Source organism: Dromiciops gliroides, chromosome 3, assembly GCF_019393635.1.
Source record: "Dromiciops gliroides isolate mDroGli1 chromosome 3, mDroGli1.pri, whole genome shotgun sequence".
In the NCBI taxonomy this organism is placed as follows: Eukaryota; Metazoa; Chordata; class Mammalia; order Microbiotheria; family Microbiotheriidae; genus Dromiciops; species Dromiciops gliroides.
In genome coordinates, this window is record NC_057863.1 from 19721089 (window position 1) to 19741372 (window position 20284).

The 20284-nt window shown below is 40.1% G+C and overlaps 1 protein-coding gene across 1 annotated transcript in view; it reads left to right on the forward strand.

Moving 5' to 3' along the window:
• Positions 1 to 4502: 4502 nt before the first annotated feature.
• The window catches only part of LOC122749242 (schwannomin-interacting protein 1), an 830285-nt gene continuing 814503 nt past the window's right edge, over positions 4503 to 20284 (forward strand). The window contains exon 1 of the mRNA XM_043995506.1: positions 4503 to 4694. Coding sequence (XP_043851441.1) covers positions 4686 to 4694 — 9 coding nt within the window. The 5' untranslated portion in view covers positions 4503 to 4685. The remainder of the gene's footprint in view (positions 4695 to 20284) is intronic.

The following is a 20284-nucleotide window of genomic DNA, read 5'->3' on the forward strand; positions in this document are numbered from 1 at the left end:
AACCTGCAGAAGATGAATTTACATCTCTCTATCCTTACTAAGTTACAAAAGGCAATTTATTTTATCTCCCTGCTCAAGAATCTAGATAACATTAAATATGAAAATGACAACTTGTCCTCAAATGATTTTTATCTGAACTCCATCAAAATGATAAGAAGAATGAGATGATAATTATAGCCCTGAATACTTTTGTCATTTGGACTAATGCCAGCTACCCCAAATACCTGACCTTGTGGACCACTTGTCAAGAATGACGATATTTGGGAGCAGCTAGGTGGCGCAGTGGATAGAGCACCTGCCCTGGATTCAGGAGTACCTGAGTTCAAATCCGGCCTCGGACACTTGACACTTACTAGCTGTGTGACCCTGGGCAAGTCACTTAACCCCCATTGCCCCGCAAAAAAAACAAAAAACAAAAAACAAAACAAAACAAAAAAAGAATGACGATATTCCCCAAATCAGACCTTCAGGTTCAAATATCAGTGGGAGCTTGCCTTAGAGACTCAATTTGCCTTTTATGGATACTACATTATTTAATTTGGTTTATGTTATGCCTATGGAATCTTTTCTGATTTCATGGATTTGTTATTTCATGAAATGCTGAAACAAGGATGGGGTGGTAGTTTATTTTGATGATAACCTTATCTTTCCTAGGGGGTCAGGGCTCTAAGCATACTCAGATTGAACTTGGGCACTAATGAAAAAAATGGCATGAAACTAGCTGAGGTCACTTGGTCAGAATACAATAAAGAAAATGTCCCTTTCTGTTTGTGTGTAAGAATGAATCAATCAAAAAGCATTTATTAAGTGCTATCTAGGTGCTAAGCTCTATATTAAATGCTGGGATTACAGATGGAAAAGCAAAATATTCCCTATTCTCTGGGAGTTCACATTCTAATTTTTTTTTTTTTACGGGGCAATGGGGTTAAGTGACTTGCCCAGGGTCACACAGCTAGTAAGTTTTAAGTGTCTGAGGCCGGATTTGAACTCAGGAACTCCTGAATCCAGGGCCAGTGCTTTATCCACTGTGCCACCTAGCTGCCCCTCACATTCTAATTTAAGGAGACAACCCATATAGTAGGACTGGACTGCAGGACACATGGATAGGTCCAGTGATTCTTAGAGACAGGAACAGGGGAGATGAAAAATACCTTACTTAGTGCTCTATCCTTTGATATTTACCTTTTTCTTTCTTTTTTTTTGTGGGACAATGAGGGTTAAGTGACTTGCCTAGGGTCACACAGCTAGTAAGTGTCATGTGTCTGAGGTGAGATTTGAACACAGGTCCTCCTGAATCCAGGGCTAGTGCTTTATCCACTGCACCACCTAGCTGCCCCCAATATTTATTTTTGATGTTAAATCATTGATACTTCCAAGGATTTTGGTGACATTAGTATCATGCTATATATCTCATTTCTATGTAGGTAGGTGCCTTTATGATTTTTCACTTCTGGCCAAGCTTATCTCTTTCCCCTTTGTTGGGGTTGCCATTCAGGATCTGTTCCTTCCTCTTTTCCCCATTGGTTTTCCATATGTACCAGAAAATCCTTACCTAACACAAATCAATTTCATGTTCCAATGTGAGTAATGGTAAGGTATTGTTAACTGAAGCAACCCCTTCATGTGTATAAGTGCAAATGCATGTATGTATACATGACTCTAGGCAAATGCACACTTATGTACACATTAATATATGTGTATGTATATATGTGTGCCTATCTATTTACCAATCCAAATATCCATCCATACACATACAGCAAACAATATGTGGAGTACAATACTCCAGAGTGAAGTGAGCAACCCAAACCTGAGAATATTGCTCCCTACTACATAAAACACTTTTACATCAGTAGAATGCTGGTGTCTTCTCATTTGTTTGTCACAACCTTGTAAGGTATGTGGTGCAAGCATTATGGTCTTCATTTTGCAGATCAGGAGAAAACCCCAGGGAGATGAACTTCATTGAAGTAAATTTGAGATCCCGATGGGATTGATGTTGATCCCTCCCTTCCAGCTCAAGATCATACCCTGAATATTGATCATGTATGGCCCCCAAAGCCAAGAAAATGCTGGATAGGATTGTGTAAGGGACTAGACTATAAAGGGACTAGAAAGAAAATAGTCAACAGCTTTATGCATTCGTATGAGGACTTGGGTGGTGGAAAGAGTATCTGACTTGGAGTCAGAAATATCTATTTTCCTTCTCTCTGACACCTTTTCATCATCTGTAAAATGGAACCAGTCATCTGCTGAAGCTGCATGTTGGGATAGAATTGATAATGGATCTGGACCCAGAGAATCTGAGTTCAAATTCTGACTGCTGCTTACAACCTGCTTGAGCTTGGCCCGTTCACTTTCCTTTTCTAGACTTCAGTTGCTCATCCTCAGAAAGGAAGGTTGGACTAGTTTAGGGGTTCTTAGCCTTTTTCTTCTCATGGACAGTCTGATGACGTCTATGGAACCCTTTTCAGAATAACATTTTTAAATGAACAAAATAAAATACATCGGATCATAAAAGAAACACATTATACTGATACTCACTTCCCAAGATAGCTTTAGAAACAAGTTCACATACTACCAGTTAAGAGCTCCTGAACAGATGAACTCTAGGGTCTGTTACATCTATGAATTTATGATGATGGATCCTATTTAGGGCAAACTAGTCTCTTCATCTGTAGATTCATTCCACAATACAGAGTCAATAAACATTTATTAACACCTACTATGTGCCAGGCATTGTACTAAGCACTGGAGATACAAAGGAAGGCAAAAGAAGCCCTTGCCCTGATGGAGCTCACAATTTAATGGGAGAAGACAACATATAAGAAGGAGGGGTGTGGGAGGCAGGGCAGAAGAAATCATATAGCCAGGTAGGAAATGATGAGGTGGCTTACCTGGGCACCCTCTTTGAATGGACGATCTGGGAGGAGCTCTCTGATGTACATCATCTGCCCTCTCTAATCAGAGAGAGATGGGGCCCTAGGGGATGGGGGACTGAGGAGGTGCGGGTGTCAGTTGATGTGATTTTTTAGGATCATAAGTTTCTGGAAACCATAATGAAGTCCAGGAGTGCTCTCCAGGTGGGAAATGAACAACATGTGAGAGACTTTCATTAAACAAGTGCCTACTATGTGCCAGGTATAGGGAAGCTAGGTGGTTCAGTGGATAGAGCTCTAGGTGTGGAGTGAGGCAGACCTCAAATCTAGCCTCAGACACATAGTAACTGTGTGACCTTGGTCGAGTCACTTCACCCTGTTTGCCTATAATCTATGTGGGTAGTGGTGGTGGAAAGGGGCTGGATGAAATGATTTCTAAGATTCTTCATGTTTCTGGGTCTAGGAGAAAGCTGACTATACGGTATTGATATATTTATTTAGTTTTTGTTGTTGTTGCCCCCCCCCCAAACCCCCACCAAGAAGACATTCAGGTGTGGTGGTATTAGTATCAGTTTGGTGGAGGGAGTGCTTATTGTGATTATATCAAGGGTTTTTTGAAGTTTCACCTCCTGCCCCAGTCCTGGAGTCCACATTGTTTCCAGGAGATGACATCTGACATCATTTAATACAATTGGAGACACAGATGTGGCTGGGCAAACTCCATTTTTAGGTATTCTTTAGTCATTGTGAAATACTGCAGGCTGTTTCCATAGATCATTAACCTTTTTGCAAACTTACCCCCAAAGTCTCAGCTGTTGTTCCAAAAACTTAATTTGATAAAGCTGTTTTCTCCTTGCCCTTAATTATTTATGTATTTATAGACTGTACCCACCTGCACACTCAATATTCACGTGTGGAGCCATATTTCTCATGTGTCAGTTTTTCAGGTCTCTTCCTTTACATCCGGTTTTGCTTCCAGCTCAAAATTTAAATAGCTGGACTATCTTCTGCTCCTGAGTATTAAAAACACCCCTTCCCACTTGCTTGAAAAACTGTGAATTAGCTTTTTTTTTTTTTTTTAGCATTTTATCTGAGCTGTCCAGTGGTAATTTTACATAAGCAACCCAAACCCCATAAATAAATTTATGTATTTATATGTCTGAAGTGCATTATAAAAGAAGCAATAAATCCCATTTTCTACATAAAAGGAATTAGATTTTCTAGTTTACCTCCGTGCTGGGATTAATAAAATGTGTAACTGATGGAGTGAGGTATCCAAAGTTTCCATAGTCATCTTCGGGAACTGACTAGAGTAGCCTTCCCTTTTTAAAAAAGGATGTCATTTAATTCTCATTCTCTCTCTCTCTCTCTCTCTCTCTCTCTCTCTCTCTCTCTCTCTCTCTCTCTCCTTCAGTATTGTTGTTTGATGACTGTTTTAAAATGAGCCGAGAGACTGCTACCTGCACATTTCTGCATGGCCACTAAGGCACGATCCAATTCATCTGGAAATCGAGGTTTCCTTTCATTTCCATCACTATCCATCTCCAAATTACAGAGAATTCATTCCTGAGTTGGAGAGGTGCCAGAAGTTTCTCATCTAGCTGTCTGTGGGTTGCTGGGTTTTTTTTTCTCCCTCCCTCTTTGAGGCTTTCTGATGCCTAGAGTAAGCTCAACTCAAAAGGATTTTCAGCCTCACACTCGCCAGATATTCCCCGACACTCACATCGGTCTCTGTGAGATTACGGAATACTGGTACTGACAGCAGATTCACAGCTTCCTTTTACCTGCAGGTGCTCCAGAAACTTCAAGATGCGTCTGGTAATGTATTTAATTTCCTAAATAAGCTACTTTGTTGTTTGTAGTGTAGAGCTGTCTGTTGGGTCTTTTGTTTTTTATTTTTACTGTCTGTCTTTGGAATAAAGTGAATTTAAAGATATCTAGAGGGGCTAGGGCACAGTGTAGTGTTAGTTGCCAGTCTAGGGTTTTGTGTCTGAATATATTTCTATCTCTGTAAATGTCTGTGTACATATAGGTGGTCAGTTAGTCTGTCTGTCTGTCTTTCTGCCTATCATCTATCTATTAACCTATCTATCATCTATCTATTCATCTATCTATTTAAACATGTGTGTGCATAGGAAAATTATACTGAAGCAATGTTCAAGGAGATAGGACTTTTATGGCTAGATACAGTATTCACCATCCAGATTGGCAAGCATCTTATAAATTAACAGTTAGGAGCAAAGGCATCACCCCCTCACAGTTTTACACATACCTAATGTTTTAGACACCTATTAAAATAACAACAATAACAGCAGCCTCTCTTCTCTCCTTCCTGGGTGGGAAAAAATAGGGTTTTGTTTAAAATTGTGGCAGAAGAGTTATGCTTTTTGCTGGTAGAGAATTTCTGTACAGCCTTATCCGCTTCTTTTTTAACTCAGTAATCACTGAGGGGAAAAATGTGGTTATGGTTCACAGTAAGCCCATAGGGATTTTAAGCTGCAATGTTCAACAGCCAGTGTAGGTATTCTAAATACTAGTCCTTGAATAATAAGTACATGAGGGTTGCTTGCTGGTAGCTGAGTCTCTCTCTACATCTTCTGACATGTAGCAATCATATCAAACTCTGTACATATATGACATGTATGTGTTTATTGGACTCGGAAGGTCCTGTGAAAATGTGGGCTTACGAAACCACATTTCCCCTGGGTGCCACGGAGGTCTAAAATGAAGGGAATGCTCAGCAATTAATAATCCAATCCAGCATCTCATTTCTCATTTAGGGAGATTTACATTCCCAGGACTTGGCATTGTTAGCGGTGGAGAGTAATGATTTAGTGGTGCAAAGTCTATTTCAGACTTCAATGAGGTTATGATTTCTTCAGCCATAGAGATGCTTTGTGGACACTCCACTCCATTTAAAATACTTCTTTTCAAGATTAAATCATATTCAAACCTGGAGTGGCTCAGTGCTTAGGAACATAGTGAGCTATGTGCTATCGGGGGAAAAATAACCCACAGCAGTTTTCTTTTGGTTTTTATGATTTCTCATCTTTGTGTAATAGAAAGACTCTATCTACTTTTACATTATATTCATTTCTTATTAATAGCAAATGACGTCTCTTTAATACCATGTTCCACTAGTTTCCTGAGAGATGGATGGTCACTAATTTTCATGAAGATGGTGAAGTATCATAGCCAGTCAAAAAACACTAAAAGGGGAAGTAGGCTGAACTCACTGGTGATGGGCTTCTGAGACATTGGAAATGGTAGATTTTAGATGGAATTCACCAGTCTGTGTGTCTGTACTTGGGTGTGTGTGTAAAAGGCTAATTCTCATAGGACGGTGGTACAGTCCTGAGAACATAGTATGGAATTAACAAATGCTTGCTAATGGATAGCTTCAAGTATTAACTTTTTAAACCATGCAAATGATATTAGTATTACATACTTCATCACCAACAGTGGTTCCTTAATATAATTTTTTTTAATTAAAAGGATTAAAAAGCTTAAAATTGCACTAATACTTTTGGGGACAGTCTATATTTAAGAAATAGGTATTGGGGCAGCTAGGTTGCACAGTGGACAGAGCACCGGCCCTGGAGTCAGGAGTACCTGAGTTCAAATCCGGCCTCAGACACTTAACACTTACCAGCAAGACACGTAACCTCAATTGCCTCACTAAAAAGAAAAAGAAATAGGTATTGATATGGTCTAAATGTTTTATCAGTTATAAATTAATGATGTTGACTTTGTGTTACTGCTGATAAAAGCAATCCATTAGTTTCTATTTTTTTTTAAACTAAGAAAAGTAGCAAACATGAAAACTGATCAGACCAGTGAAAATTCCTACTTTGGAATTCAGGCTGTATACTGTATTTAGAATTATTTTGGGAGTTAAAAGTTCTAATATTTGTTCGTTCTACAAGTGTATGCTTAAAAATGAAGTGATTATGAATGCTTTAAAATGTCATAACTTTGTTTTATTACCTAGATGACTTTAAATTTAAAAACCTGTTTTCAAATTTTGAATTATCCAAAGGTAAAGATATTTTGACTGCAGAGAGGGTTCTTTGGAATGGTATGCTCCATTAGTAGCAATTAAAATTTGGTGCAAGATTTTAATATGACATCTGTGGATTTCTCTGTATGTAACATCTTAATTTTAGCTCTCACTCATTTCCAATATTATGAAATATGTGCTGTGGCAGGGAGAGAGAGAAAGCAAATTTGCTTGAAGGAGAGTTTATGATGTTGTGAAAGAGGAGCGTTTGAAGACTTAATGACACATTTGACAATATTAATGTGCAGTGAAAGTATCAAATGGGGCAGGACTTTTAAGCAGCATTAACCCAGATTGCCAAATCTCTGTTCTTGTGTGTGACTTTAAAAATTGATTGTTTTGTCCGATGCCAGAAACACAGACAAAAAAGATTCTTATTTTCTTATGTTCATGTTTTATTGTTTGGTTACAGGTAAAAAAAAGTCTGGTGCCATTTTATAGGGAACTTTGTAAGGATTCACTAGAGAGGGAAAAGGATGGTCTATTTGCCATATGTCTCTAATGGAGTTTTTTTCTGCCAGCTTAAAAAAAAAAATATATATATATATATATTTAAAACATGACTTTTATTATACATAATACCTGAAAGTATTGCAACCACCCTCCCTTATCCCATGTGAGAGTTTCCATATGATATGACTGATGCTTGGACAGATCAGATATGATACTTTTTCTTGTGCCTGAGGATGTCTTTCCAAATATTTCATTTTTTAAATCTCATAGGCTGAGGTAGAGAAATATACCATGCAGACTGAACATATATCAATGTTAGGAGACCATTTATCCAATAAGCATTTACTGAGCATCCACAGGGGGCAGATCACTGCATCATAGGATTTAGGGCAGACTGAACATGGGATCTTAGGTTCAGAGCTGCAGAGCTAGAAGGGGGGGAGGGGCTATCTAGACCAATCACTTCATTTTCCAGCTGGTGAAACTGAGGGCCACAGAGGTCAAGCAACTTTCCTAGGGTCACACAGGCAGTAAATTTCAAAGGTTGGATTTGGGGCGAATTTTTCTGATTCTTGAGTCAGAGTTCTAATAAATAATGAAGATGGTCTTTTGCCCTTGAGAAACTTACAGTTTCTTGGGGAGATAATCTACATACATGAAATGAACTAAGTATAAGGCATGTAATGAGTATGTATTAGTTGACACAGATCCTGGGTTACTCTGAACTGGTTTGCAATAGCTGCCAGCAGTGGAAACCTCCGGCGCAACTTTAAGACCCTCATGTCATGGACTTAGCCAGATTGGAGGGTGCAAATCATGGGGGAGATGAAGGGAGAAAATATTCTAATGTTAGGATAGAGAGCAGGAAGAGGAAGATACAAATGGGGAGAAAGAAGAATTCCTGCCATGGCCAGGTGTTTGTCAGCCTCGTTGGGTCCCATGGGGAGTGTTTTAGTGATAGGTATTTTCTTGTTCCTGCCAATGGGAGACCAGAGGATTGATTCAGAGGTGCCATGGCAGAGCTAATGCCAGATCTAAGAGCCTGATGCAGTCTCACGGCACTTGAGCCTTCACCTTCCAAATGCCATGTTGTGCATGCAGGATGATGCAGGTGGGGAGGGGGGCGGGTCCTCACTCATCTAATGGAAAGAGAACCAGCTATTGCCAGCATTTAGATGCAATGCTTTTGGAGGTCACTGGTGGCAAGTTCTACACCCACTGTACTCATCAATTTAGATTAGGTATAGAATAGGCTCACAACATCAGATTCTTGGCTCCAGTTAGCTGTGGGCCTGGCATTTGGAGAATGCAAGGAAGTGGCCCTGGGGCAGTGGTTATATTTGATATATTTTATACTATTTGTCTTTTGAGGCTTTTTTGAGTTCGTGACGTTTTCTAGTTTAAATCAATTGTTCTTGTTCTCACTATGATGGAAGCTCATGTGATACTTTTTTTTTATAGAGCTAGAAAAAATAATAACAAAATTCATCTGGAAAAACAAAAAGTCAAGAATATCAAAGGAAATAATGAAACATGTGATACATTCTTATTGATCAAAAGGGAGAGACTAACTGAGTGGGGTCAGGAACATTTTTGAGAGGACTTTGGAAACCCAAACTGGGAAGCTCTTCCTGAGGCTGTAGTTTGAGATTCTGTTAGGTACAAAATGGTATATCCTTGCTTATTTTATTGGAATATTAGCTCCTTGAGGGCAGGGACTGTTTTTTGTTTTGTTTTTGATGTATATCTCCAGAAACACCTAGGTGGATAAAACACAGTGCATAGAGAGCAGGGCTTGGAAGACCTGAGATCAAATCCAACCCAAGAGACTCACAAGCTGTGTGACTTTGGACAAGTCACCTAACCCCTGTCTGCCTCAGTTTCCTCAGCTGTAAATGAGGATCATAAAGCAGCTACCCCTCAGAGTTGTGAGGATCAAGTGAGATAATATTTGCAAAGTACGTAATAAAGTGCCTGGCACATAGTAGATACTTAATAAGTGCCTCCTCTCAGAACCCAGCACATTGCCTGCAAACTGATATGGACCTGAGATGAGTGCAAAGTCATCAGGGTTAGATGCATTAATCACAACTCTGAGGGGTTCCTTCTGCAAGAACTCAATTTTGAGCCAGTATTTAAAGATTTGGATCTTTCTTTTAGGATTCAGAGCCGAAAGGGATCTTAGGGAACATTTAATTCAATCCTCTTGTTTTATAGATGAGCACACAAAAAACCAAAAAATAGCATGAAATAGCCCAAGGTCATACAGGTAATAAATGGGTAACAAAAAGTAGAACCAGGTTAACCTAGATCTACTACCACCAGATCCAGGATTATTTTCTTTTAACACCCCATGCAGCTTGTCAAAGATTGGCGATAGACTGGTAGAGAGAAGGGAGAGGGGAGGAAGAGAGGTGGATGGAGCAGGGTGCGCAGAGTTAGGGACGGTGGTGGGAAGGCTTGCCAGATTATTTTAAGTAGGGAATGGGGCCAAATTGTAGAATAATGAGGAAGCAGTTAAGGAACATACCAATGTAATTTTAAAATGTTCCAATTAAACTTGATTAGCTTAATAATTATCCACTTCGGGAAATTCCATGGAAAAATGAACAAAAACATCTTCGCCTTATTTTCCTTTATACTTATGAAGCTGTATATGTATGTATGTGTATATTTGTGTGTACATACAAAAAATCTACTTTCTCTCCCCCAGATCTAACCTTTCAGCTCTGGTATCTTACCTATCTTTACTTGCACTGTTTTCAATTGCTTAAAAGACATATGAACCTTGCTGTTCCATTGGCCCCAGCCCCATGGGTCTAAACCAAACCTTGCCAGTTCTCTGCCTTCCCCACCCCCACCTCAGCTTCTTTACAGACTCTCTCTCCCTGAGGGTCCTTCCTATGTCTCAGCTGTGTGGGCCACAGCCCAGGACCCTAATGCTGAATGACCTAAGTGGCTAAATGATCCTGAGCAAAGCTAGGCCCTAGGAAGACAACTGGCCATTGACCAGCTCGTATCAAGACTAAATGATCATGAATTATGGAACACCTTGTTTGGAGTTGGTGTATATAAATCCAGAACTAAACTTGTCATGTTGAGAGATAGGAGCAGGAACCATATACATTGGCTCCTAAAACCTAGATCTACAAGGGATCTTAGAGATCGTCTTATCTAATTCCTCCATTTTACAGGTAAGGAAACTGAGGCCCAGAGAGGGCACATTAGGCAGCTAAGTGACATACCGGGTAGAGGTCTGGACTTGGATTAAGGAAGACGTGAGGTTTTTTGTTTTGTTTTGTTTTGTTTTTGAACTTTATACTTTTTAAAAAAAATTTTTTTTAATGTATAAGGTATTTTATTTTTTCCGTTACATGTAAAGATAGTTCTCAACTTTTGTTTATACAAGCTTTTCAATTTCAGATTTTTCTCCCTCCCTCCCCTCCCTCCCCCCTCCCCTAGACAGCAGGTAATCTGATATAGGTTATATCTATATATCTCTATACATATACATATATATATATATACACACACATATATATACACATAATAACATTAATCCTATTTCTGCATTAATCCTGTTACAAGAGAAAAAATCAGAGCAGTGATGCAAAACCTCAAAATAGAAAAAAAAAAACAACAGCACCCAAAACAAAAGAAATAATATGGTTCAATCAGCTTCTATACTCCACAGTTCTTTCTTTCTTTTTTTTTCTTGGATTTGGAGATCCTCTTCTATCATGAGTTCCCTGGAACTCTTCTGTACCATTGCATTGGTGAGAAGAATATAGTCCATCACAGTAGGTCAACACTCAATGTTGATGATACTGTGTACAATGTTCTTCTGGTTCTGCTCATCTCACTCATCATCAGCTCACGTAAGACCCTCCAGGTTTCTCTGAACTCTTCCTGCTCATCATTTCTTACAGTACAATAGTATTCCATTGTATTCATATACTACAACTTGTCCAGCCATTCCCCAATTGATGGGCACCCCCTCAACTTCCAATTCCTTGCTACCACGTAAAGAGCAGCTATAAATATTTTTGTACATGTGGGTCCCTTTCCCCCTTCCATGATTTCTTTGGGCAAAAGACCTAAAAGTGGAATTGCTGGGTCAAAGGGTATGCACAGCTTTATCGCCCTTTGGGCATAATTCCAAATTGCTCTCCAGAATGGTTGGATCAGCTCCCAGCTCCACCAACAATGCATTAGTGTTCCAATTTTCCCACAGCCTCTCCAACATTTATTAAGGGAAGACGTGAGTTTTAATCCTGCCTCCAACAGTTTCTTGCTGTATGATCCTGAACAAATCACTTAACCTCTCTGCCTCAGGTTCCCCATCTGAAAAATGGAGATAATAATTTCACCCATCTTACAGGTTTGTTATGAGGATCACCATAGATAAACAATATTGGAAACTTTGGAGTACTTTGTGAAAGTTAGCTATTATTATGATTTTTCCAGGTCACACACACGTAGTAAATATCAGGGAAAGTTATGCCATCCTGGATTCTTGGGTGGTCAAGAACTGGAAATATTGAAGCAAACCAAACTCTGGGAATCTGGAGGAAAGTGCACGGTAGGTGCTATTATTACCCTCCTTTTTTTTACAGATGGAAGGCAGACAGATGTTAATGCAGGTTGCCTAGGGTCTCATAGATAGTATCTGAGAACAGATTTGAACTTGGGTCTTCCTGATGCCAGCTTCAATACTCTTTCCACTGTGATATCTAGCTGTTTGGAGTCAATGTCAGAGAGTATTGCTTAGAGGGATTGAGAATGTTTGGCCTAGAGAAGAAAAAACTGAAGACAACATGCTAGTTTTATTCAAGTTTTTGGAGAGCTGCCAGTGGGAGAGGGACTAGACTCGTTCTGTTGGCCCATGAGGACAGAACCAAGAACACAGTGTAGGAAGGTGTAGTTAAGGCTCGATGCCGGGAAAAACATCAACTCCCAACCCCTTCTAGCTGTCCTGAAGCCCAATGGCTGATTTGGAAGTTGGGAGGTTTCCAAGCAGAGGCTGAACAGCCCCTTGTTGAGTGGGTTGGAACAGGGATGCTTATAGGGGGTTAGGTCAGACCAGATTGGAAGATGAGGTCCCTTCTCTCTCCAAAATTCTGTAGTTATTATTATTATTGCTTTTTTCATTTGCATTTGACTTACCTCCCTAAGGAAATTGTAAGCTTTTTGAAGGCAGGAACTTTTTTGAGAATTTGTTTACATCTTCCAGAGTACCTAGCACAGTGCAATGTATGGAGCAGTTTGCTCAAAATTACTTGTTTCTTAATGGACTAATTGAACTCTGTTTCTATCTCTAAAGTAGTCAGAAAAAAAGGATTGAGTTTTGCTTGGTGACTTGTGATTTCTCAGGTTATGAGCATTCAAACAGAACTTGAAGTAGGACAAGGTGATGTTAGACACCATTCTGCCTCTTCTCAGGAGGTCCAGAAACAATTCTGCTGCCTCTTCAAAGGATTCAAACTATCCCACCATGGAGTAGCTGAGCTAAAAATAGCCACAAGGACGTGGGCTAAAAAAATGCTAGCTTCCTCTCTGACTGAATTTGGAGCAGGTGGGTATTCTGAATTTGGATGCCCCCTTTTTGTTGCAAAGTTTAAAAAAAGATGCAAAACAAATAATAAAACAAAAGAAAAATACCCACATGACCATGGGTATAGGTTTTGGGGTAACTGGCTCATTCATCAATAGATAGGCACTCAGGGTCTAACAGATTCCAAGAACTGGGTCCAAGTTGATGGAGATGGGGAGCAGGGTGGGGGAATATGAATGAACTAGTCTCACCCTCCAGCCACTTACAAAAAGGGGAGAAAATAATAATAACTCACATTTATAGAGCAGCTTAGAACTTATTAAGCACCTTCCTTACAGCAACCAAGCTTTCGAGGTTGGGAGTGGAAGAATGGTTTTCCCCTTGAAAATTGACTATTGTTTAGCTTTGGTTTTGAAGCTGGATGGGCAGCCAGTGGCAGGGGCTGTCCAACTGGGCTCTGTCAACTTCTTTTTTTAAAGAAATATCTTGATATCTATATTTCTGGTGATTCTTTTTTTTTTTTTTTTAGTGAGGCAATTGGGGTTAAGTGACTTGCCCAGGGTCACACAGCTAGTAAGTGTTATGTGTCTGAGGCCAGATTTGAACTCAGGTACTCCTGACTCCAGGGCCGGTGCTCTATCCACTGCGCCACCTAGCTGCTCCCGATATCTATATTTCAATATTTAGTTTCCTTTGTACTCCAATTGATTTTATTTTATGCATTTAAAAACGTTTTTTCTGAGAAGGGGTTAATAGACTTTGTCAAACTGGCAAAGTCAACAAACGTGCATTAAGCACCCAACAGGTGCTAGGTGGTGCAGTGGGTAGAGTGCCAGGGCTAGAGTCAGGAAGGCTCATTGGCATCAGCAGGTATGTGCACATATACTTCCCCCCTTAAATAAATTTATTGATGCTTTTTGTTTTGACATTATGGTCAGTTTTGGAAATATTCCCCTTTCCTCCCTCACCCCCCCAAAATTTGAAATATCATTTGTAACATAGTTAATATAGTTCAGCAAAAACAGCTGATAAGGTGAATGTGTCTGGAAATCTGAGCAATGTTTTGCCCTAGTAGTCTTGTACCTCTGTGCTAAGAGGAGGGAAGTTTGTGTCCTTACCTGTAATCTGGACCCATTATTCTCCCTCCTTCTCCCTCCCCTTTTCCCTCCCCTTCCTTTCCCTCTACTTTCCCTCACTCTCTCTTTCCTCTTTCTCTTCTCTTATTCTTCTCCCTTTCCCTCCCCTTCTCTATCTGCTTTCTCTATCCCACTTCTCTCCCTCTTTCGCTCTCCCTTCCCCATCCCCCTGTACTTACTCCTTCCTCTTCTCTCACTCTTCCTCCTCCTCCTCTCTTTCTGCTTCTCCCTCTCCCTTTTTACCCCCCTCTCTCTTTACACACACACACACACACACACACACACACACACACACACACACACACACACACCCCTATCTAAAATATTGGAAGAACACTACAAATGGACAGTGGGTTGGATCGTAAATGGAGTAGGAGGAAGAAAACAGGTGAGGTTGCCTGTTGAAGAGAACTGTGCTCCTTTTATATGGCTCTCTCCTTCTTCCCCTAGCCTTTTCTCTTCATGACTGCCTCTTAGAATCCCTGGCTCCCTTCCCTCATGAAGCCTCTTTGAATCCTTATTGTTAGCACCCTTTGGCTCTTGAAATAACTTTTCCTTGACTTACTTGTACACAGGCAGATAGCACGTGTGTGTGATATCACAATGTAACCCCCTCCCCTCCGAGGGCAGACATTGCTTTGTTTTTGCCTTCTGATGATCACATCTCTCTGAGCTTATCTTATGCCTAGTGGGCCCTCAGTAAATGTTTGTGGAATGAATTGAGTTAGATGACAGCACCATGTCTAGAATGTTGCAGAAAGGTAGAGTCAAGCTTGGTATAAAGGGATAATCCCATTTTACCAGCAGCTCTGTTCCCTAATGGAATGGGATGCTCCTGGAGGGGATGGGTTTTAAGCAGGAGTTAGATGACCACTCATTGTTGGATTGGTAGAAGGGATTCTTGTTCAGGGTGAGGTTGGACAAGACTATCTAAGGCCACTTGTGACTCTGTGATTGCAGAGCCTGCCACAAACCAGACAACGAGCATTTGTTGTTCATTTAATTTTTTCTTATGTAGATTGTTGGGTTTGGTTTGGATATTTTTGAACAAACATGGTCCTCGTTGAGGAAGCTACACAATATTCTGGGCTTTGTTGCAAACAGCTCAATGCAATTGTCATTAACAGCAGGAGAACTCACCATCAATAGGGGATATCTTGCCAGGTGTTTGTGTTGTGTGTGTGTGTGTGTGTGTGTGTGTGTGTGTGTGTGTGTGTGTGTGCAAGTGCTCATATCAGTAATCTCTGCTACTGAGAGAGGCTGAGGCTGGTGGATCCCCTGGGTTCTAGAGTTCTGAGCTACAGTAGGGCTAAAGCTGATTAGGTTTCTGCAGTAAGCAAGACATCTATCTATTGAAGACTTGTGAGCACATGACCACCAGGTTACCAAAGGAAGGGCTGTTAGAAAAACAACTTTTATACCTGTCATCATTGGTTTAGGGCCATAAATGGCTGCTGTACTTCCAGTCCAGGAGAGATATGGAGACCCAGTCTCAGAAAAAAAACCAAACAAACCAGGAGTTGCCTTTTCATCTGTACTCCATGCATGAATTCCACAGTGGCAAACACTTTTGACAAGCAAAAATCTCAAGATTTTTTCTTATCAACATGAATAATAAGGGGGTAGTTGAACTTATCTTAGAACCTTGTGTTTTAGTAGCATATGAATGACATTCCTCATCAGAGGACAGCTTTTAAGGTAGCATTTTGCTCTATGAAATTGAATGTTTCTTCCTCCCCTCCCCCCTCCCTGCAGCAACAAACACAGAGGGATCTTGGATTTTCTGCACCTTTCAGTGTAACTGTAAAGCTGTGGTCTGCTGTAGAAAATGACTCATTAAAGTCTATGAGTTTCCTTCTGACATTTTCATCTTCAGTTCCCTTGATATGAATATTGAGTATTCTTATAAAGATTTTCATAAAGCTGAAGAAAGTATGCTTATGGATTGGTTATGACCTCTCAACTATCTTTTTGCATAATAATACTGTCCATGATTTTTTCCATTGGTTTATTATCTTATCCTTCCTGAGAAATGTATAATGAATTAATTATACATGGGTTTGCTCTGCAACATGGTGACCAAAAACCTATTTATTTTTCCTACAAAACAGATGAACGAGTCAGTGCAGTGAAAGTATTGGCAGAATTTCCTGAATTTAAAGAATCTGCCTATAGAATATGGAAGAATATTGATTGTTTGAACTGAAGTGACTCTACATTAGTGCATGTGGTATATAAGAAGAGGAAATTTTCAAGTAAGAACCTGACTTACATTATCTTAGTAGCGGTGTGCATAGATACCGGGTTGAACTCCTCATGCATAGGTAAGACCAGGGACTCAGCAATATATATTTCATCTTGGCCAAGCCACACAATTTACACTCTGTGCTTAACTGGGGCTGCCAGATTTTTAACTAAGGGTGTGTAATAGTGAGCTAGGTAGGAGACTGTCATGCATCATGTATAGGAGCTAACTTCCTGATGGTATCCTATATGGGATAATTAGTCATCCTGACAGCTACAAAAACAAGAAAAGGCAATAAATAAGGGATGAATTTGCAATCCTCTCCTGCAGCCTTAACCTTTTTAATAGAGAGTACTTCTGGGACCCTTGGTGGTGGTTAGGATTTTTCCTCCTTAAAGACCATTGAATGGAATCTAGAAAAGGTAAATTTTGCAAGTAACATATACCCCTTGGCACTGTGGACTTGCCATGTAACCTTGGCCAAAACACTTGACATCTCAACATCCAGACAACACCATGGTCTATGGATCAGTTGTCCAAACCTGCACTAATGGAGGAAGTTTTGATGCTAGGGATTCATTATACCAGGGCAGCTACATCGCACAACAGATAGAGTGCCAGGCTGGAGTCAGGAAGACTCATCTTCCTGAATTCAAATCTGACCTCAGACACTTACTAGCTCAGTGATGCTGGGCAAGTCACTTAACCCTGTTTGCCTCAGTTTCCTCATCTTTAAAATGAGAAGGAAATAGCAAACCATTCCAGTATCTTTGCCAAGAAAACCCCAAATGGGGTCACAAAGAGTCAGACATGATTGAAACAACTTAACCACAACAGCTCATCACACCAATGAAATCACAGTCAGTAAGGGTTTATTAAATTTCTACTGTATACACAGCACCATGCCAAATGCCAGGGATACAAATACAAAATATGAAATGATCCCTGTTCTTAAGAAGCTTACACTGTATTCATGGAGAGGCATGCACCTCTGTGAGTATATGTTGGATTTTTAAAGCTATTAAAATGTAAAATGGGCCTAAGTTTTTAGGGATGTGCTGTCTAGAATAAATACAAAATTGACGCAAGGTAGCAATGGAGGGCATTAACCATTTAAGGGTTCAGGAAAAGCTTTATATAGGAGGTTGAACTGCATTTTGAAGGAAGAGAAAGATTCCAGGATGCAGCAGTGACAAGGAAGTATGTTCTAGGTATGTGGGATGGAGTCCCATGAGTAAAGAACAGAGAGAAAGCCAGTTTGATTAGACTGTGGAATGAGAGAGGGGAGTAATTTATAATAAGGATAGAAAGATAGGACTTGGGCTTGGTTGTGTGAGACTTTAAAAGCCAAATAAAGGAGTTTGTATTTTGTCCTAGAGGGAAAGAGGAGTTAATTGAGTAGGGGTGTGACAAAGGCAGACCTTCACTTAAGGGAAATCACATTAACAGATGTGTGAAGGATGGGATGGAGTGGAGGGAAACTTGAGTGAAGGAAGCCATTGCAATATCTAAGCAAGAGGTCTGAAAGAACATGTGTGTGAATGTAGGTGTGTGAACAGAGAGGAGTCTGAATTTAAGAGAAGTAGAGGGAGAGATGGCAGGGATTTGGCTAATGATTGGCTTTATGGAGTGACAGCGAGTAAGAAATTGATGATGTCTAGTTTAATGACTTGGGAGATCAGAAGTAGTACCTTTAACAGAAATAGGGGAGTTTGGAAAAGGGGAAAGTTGGGGCAAGAGGAGATAAGTTCTAGTTTGGACATGTTAAGTTTGAGATATTTATAGGACATCCAGCCTAAAATGCCCAATCTATGATATAGGACTGAAGCTCAGACAAAATGCCAGGATGGGATATTGATATGTGATCTATTAATACATGAGTTGTTTGCATGGAGATGATAATTAAACCCAACAAAGCTGATGAAGTTACCAGGATTGTAGAGAATGAAGCGAGCACACACAATTAGAGGGCATGACAATGGATGATGAACCAGCCAAAGGGTTAGAGAAGGAGCAGTCAGGCATGTAGGAGGAAAACCAAATGAGAGAAATGTTATGAAAACCCAGAGAAAAGAGAGAGAAAGAGGAAAGGACTCAACACTGCCAAGTTTGGCAGAAATATCAAAGATTATGAGGACTGGGAAAGGAAGGTCCAAACAAAACACACAAATGAAAAACACTCTTGGTTTTGTTTTCAACTGACCAAGTGGAGGCCGACTGAGGCCTGTGAAACTGATCCTTAAAATCTTTCTTGGCCTCCTTCTTCAAAGTAGTCTGGAAAGAATTCTAGCTTTCTTCCTTCCTTCAGCCAAGTGGGAATTAGCATCTCTTCTAGCACAGGACTTGTTCAGATCAGTTTGGGATGAATTACATGGTGGACAGAGCAGGAAGGATGGAGGAGGGTTGAACATCAACCAGTCTTCTACTGTGTGACTTAGGCTTAGTTTGGCCTCTATACAATTTTTCTGGCTTATAAGTAGAACTGCCTGGCTGCAGGCAGGGAGAAAATGGACCTGGTGATCACTGAAGATTTCTTGGAACTTTAGGATCGATGAGTCCATGATTCCAGCTGATTTCTGGGTAAAGTCAAACCCCAAGACCAGCCTGAAAACTGGCCCAGTGGTCATGCCACTGACCTCTTAAGCAAGACACTTGGGATGTGTTTTCTAGCATTATAGGAATTAGGGCTAGAAGGAATATTATAGGTCATCTAGCCCAACCCCCTAATTTTACAGATGAGGAAATTGTGGCCCTTTTTGGTGAAATGATTTGAACTGTAGGAGTCAGTAAAGTTTCCAGAACTAGACTACTGAGGTATGAAGTGACAGAACAAGATTTGTACTTTTGTCCTCTGGTTCCAAGTGCTCTTTCTACTGTTCCTGACCATGATCAAGCCTACCCATACACAAACTAAGGCCAGTTTCTGTATCTGTAAGACAGGGAAGTGGATTAGATGTTTTCTCATGTCCCTTCCTGCTAAAAACCTCTCTAGGACCTAAGTACTTGGTTGTTGAGAGTTGTTGTGGCTTAAAAATCCCCAGCTCTTCATCACCCTGGCGATAATTCTCTTTGATTCAGTTAGATTGGCATTGGAGTGGCATTTTGTAAGTCATTGGACCTATATGTTCAGTGGATTTTCAGTTTGGAAAAATCTGCTGTTCTTACTCGGTTGGAGAAATCCCTAGATTACCTCCCCACCACAATGAAGCATTTTAACAAGACTTCAGTGGTGGGGAAGTGTGGAAGAAAGGAAGGAAGGAAAGAAGCGTTTATTAAGTGTTTACTATGTGCCAGATATTATGCTAAGCACTTTACAAATATTATCTCAGTTGATCCTCACAACTCTGGGAGCTAGATTTTATTATTATCCCCATTTTACATTTGAGGAAACTGAGGCAAACAGAGATGAAGTGACTTGTCCAGGGTCACATAGCTATTAAGTGGATAATCCAAAAAAAAAGAATTCATACCTGGTTCTGGGATATATTCGATGATTTTTCTCAGTAGCAGTTTTGTCTCTATAAATTATTTGATATGTATAAGGTCATTAATAAATGATAATAAATGAATAATTTATTTGTAATGGTAAATATTATTAAAATACATTTGCATTCCCTGAGTACATACGAACTCAAAGAGGGTGTCATAGAGAAACCAAACTGGAATTAGAAAAAAAATTTGCAGGGAATAGTTGAGGTCTGACATTCAAGTTGGCCAGATAATGAATTGGAGAAGACAGTGGCAAACATGTGTTGTTGGGAAAGGGTCATTCTCATTCCACAAGACCTAACAGGATTCTGAGGTGGGAGGGGCTGAGGAATTCATCTAATTCTACCTTCTAGCTCATCCACTAACCCCATCCAAAGCATTCCAGACAGGTTGGACATGCCGAGTAGAAATCATATGATCAGAGACTCAGCTGGAGGGAAGGACCAGAGAGGGTATTGAGTGCAAACCTCT